Source organism: Monodon monoceros, unplaced genomic scaffold (assembly GCF_005190385.1).
Source record: "Monodon monoceros isolate NGI ecotype Baffin Bay Population unplaced genomic scaffold, NGI_Narwhal_1 Contig1212_ctg1, whole genome shotgun sequence".
Lineage (NCBI taxonomy): Eukaryota > Metazoa > Chordata > Mammalia > Artiodactyla > Monodontidae > Monodon > Monodon monoceros.
In genome coordinates, this window is record NW_021697049.1 from 1 (window position 1) to 2,296 (window position 2,296).

A 2,296-nucleotide genomic window follows, 5' to 3' on the forward strand; every position below is an offset into this window, starting at 1 on the left:
AGGACAGGGTCAGGGTCCCTCACCTGAGACCGCGAGCTCCAGGGGGGGCACTGGCGTGTGACAGCAGGTAGGGGTTACTGCTGAGTGAGCTGTAGCACCTGTAGGTCCCATTGTGGGCTGAGGTCACGGGACTCATGGAGAATTCGGCCTGGAAATGCCCACCTCGGTACTTTGATCTAAGACGCAGTGGGGGCCGGGCTGCCCCCTCCTTGGACAGAAGGAAAGTTTCCCTTGTGCTCCCTGACTGACACAGCAGGGTCACGGTCTCTCCTGAGGCCACCACGGGGCCCGGCTGCACCGAGAGGGAGGGCGTGTCAGGGAACCACCCTGGAGAGAGGAAGGGGGGTGAGGGGCTGCCCGCCCCCTGGTTCCTAACTGCGACTCAGCAGGGCCTCCCTGAGGCCCCTCATCTCTGTCTGTCTCTGTTTTCTCCGAGTCTCTCCCTCTCCCTGCCCACCCGCGTCTCTCTCTGTCTCTCTCCCTCCCTCCCTGGGGACCCCTCACGCCTGGTCCCAGCATCACCAGCTGGGGCTCCCCCGGCAGGGCCTGTGCAGAGTCTGGGTCCCTGACTGACCCGCTGGCTCCTCACCTGCCACCAGGATGTCCAAGGGGTCACTGGGGGCCGACCACTCGGAGGAGAGGTTGTGTCCACCGTAGCATCTGTACCGGCCCGCATGGGTGTTGGTCACCGGGCCCAGGGGGAAGTCGGCCTGAGAGAGCCCAGCCTGGGGCTGCCGGCCAGGGTGCTGGGGGAGGGCCTGTCTCCCCTCCTGGGACAGAGCGAATCTGTCATAGCCGACGTCAGAGCGACACTGGAGGGTCAGGCTCTGTCCAGAGGCCACGACAGGGCCCTGCGGGGTCAGGAGGGAGGGCTTCCCAGACACACCTGGGGGAAGACCAGCCCTGGGCTGTAGGGGCTGGTTCCTCCCATGAAGCCCCTTCTCCCGTCCTGGTCCCCAGGCCTCACTGTCGCTCACACTCTGTCCTGTGCGACCCCCTCCCCCCTCACCCCACCCTCTCATCTGGGACAATCCTGGGAGAAGAGCATCTAATAATCTGTCTCGTGCCTCAAAACGTGCGTGAGGCCAGGGTGGGACCTCCTCACCTGGGACCAGGAGCTCCAGGGGCTCACTGGGGGCCGACCACACCTGGGGGGTGTCCCTGTAAAAGCCGTGGCATCTGAACATCCACCTGTGGCTGGGGGTCACGCGACCCACGGGCAGCAGGGCCTGGGTCTGCCCATGGGGGCCTCGCTGTGCATCCAGGGTCCAGGAGGACTTGGGTTCTCCTTTCTTAGTCAGAATGAACCTGTCCAGTCGCTGCCATGAGCCACACTGGAGGGTCACGTTCCCTCCCGAGGTGACCACAGGGCTCGGCAGGGCTGAGAGGGTGGGTTTCCTGTGGGCCCCTAGGAGAGAAGGAGGGAGCTTGTGAAATGGGGCTCACACCCCCCTTTCCTCCTCCAGGGCTGGGCTGTGAGAGGGACACACCCCTGAGAGCAGACCCCCTTCCTGAGGGCAGAGCCCGATGCTGGGACCCCCGAGTGTCCTCTCACCTGTCACCACCAGCTCCAGGGGGCCACTGCTCTCTAACCAGCCAGTGGGGCTGTGATAGTAACAGTGATATCTCCCTGCATAGTCTTGTGTCATGTATGAGATGGAGAACTTGCCCTTGTCTCCGGGCTCCAGTGAGGGCTGTCTGTACCAGGAAGGTGAGCTTCCCTCTTTATTCAGATAGAACTCCCAGACCCCCAGGGTCCCCTGACACCAGATGGTCACGGGGCTCCCCCAGGGGATCACAGAGCCTGGCTCAGCCCAGATGGTGGGTTTGGGGAGGGTGCCTGGAAGGACATCAGAGGTTGCGTCACAAGATATCCTCACCCCCAGGTCCCCAGCTCTCAGCCCCCAACCTCCCGGACTCCCCCTCCTTCAGCTCAGAACTGCTGTTCCCCACCCCACTGCCTGGGGGTAGCCCCTTGTCCCCATGAGCAGGAGGGAGCTGGGACAGCTGGGGACAGACTCACCTGCCTGCTCCTGGGGTCTCAGGCCCACACTCAGCCCTGGAAGAGAGACCCCTGTGAGAGGTTCGCCCTGAATCCTGAGCAGCGCCTCTCCTACCCGTGAGCCTCCTGAGTCCTGGGGTGTCCTGACAGAGCAGCCTGGCTGTGGGGAGGGGTCCCTTCCTGGCTGGGGCTTCCCCTCCCCCTCCTCCATCTCACCGAGGCAGAGCAGGGCCGTGAGGCTGGGGGTCATGGCGTCTCGTCCCTGTGGTCCAGGCGGTGCAGATGGAGGAGACC

At 64.3% G+C, this 2,296-nt stretch overlaps 1 protein-coding gene across 1 annotated transcript; it reads right to left on the reverse strand.

The window, feature by feature from the left end:
* Nucleotides 1-9: 9 nt before the first annotated feature.
* LOC114900787 (leukocyte immunoglobulin-like receptor subfamily A member 6) lies at nucleotides 10-2,285 on the reverse strand. The gene is given in 7 exon segments (XM_029232603.1): nucleotides 10-57; nucleotides 59-327; nucleotides 590-886; nucleotides 1,106-1,408; nucleotides 1,556-1,840; nucleotides 2,024-2,059; nucleotides 2,219-2,285. Coding segments are annotated over 7 exon segments (1,272 nt in total). The 5' UTR covers nucleotides 2,253-2,285.
* Nucleotides 2,286-2,296: the final 11 nt, after the last annotated feature.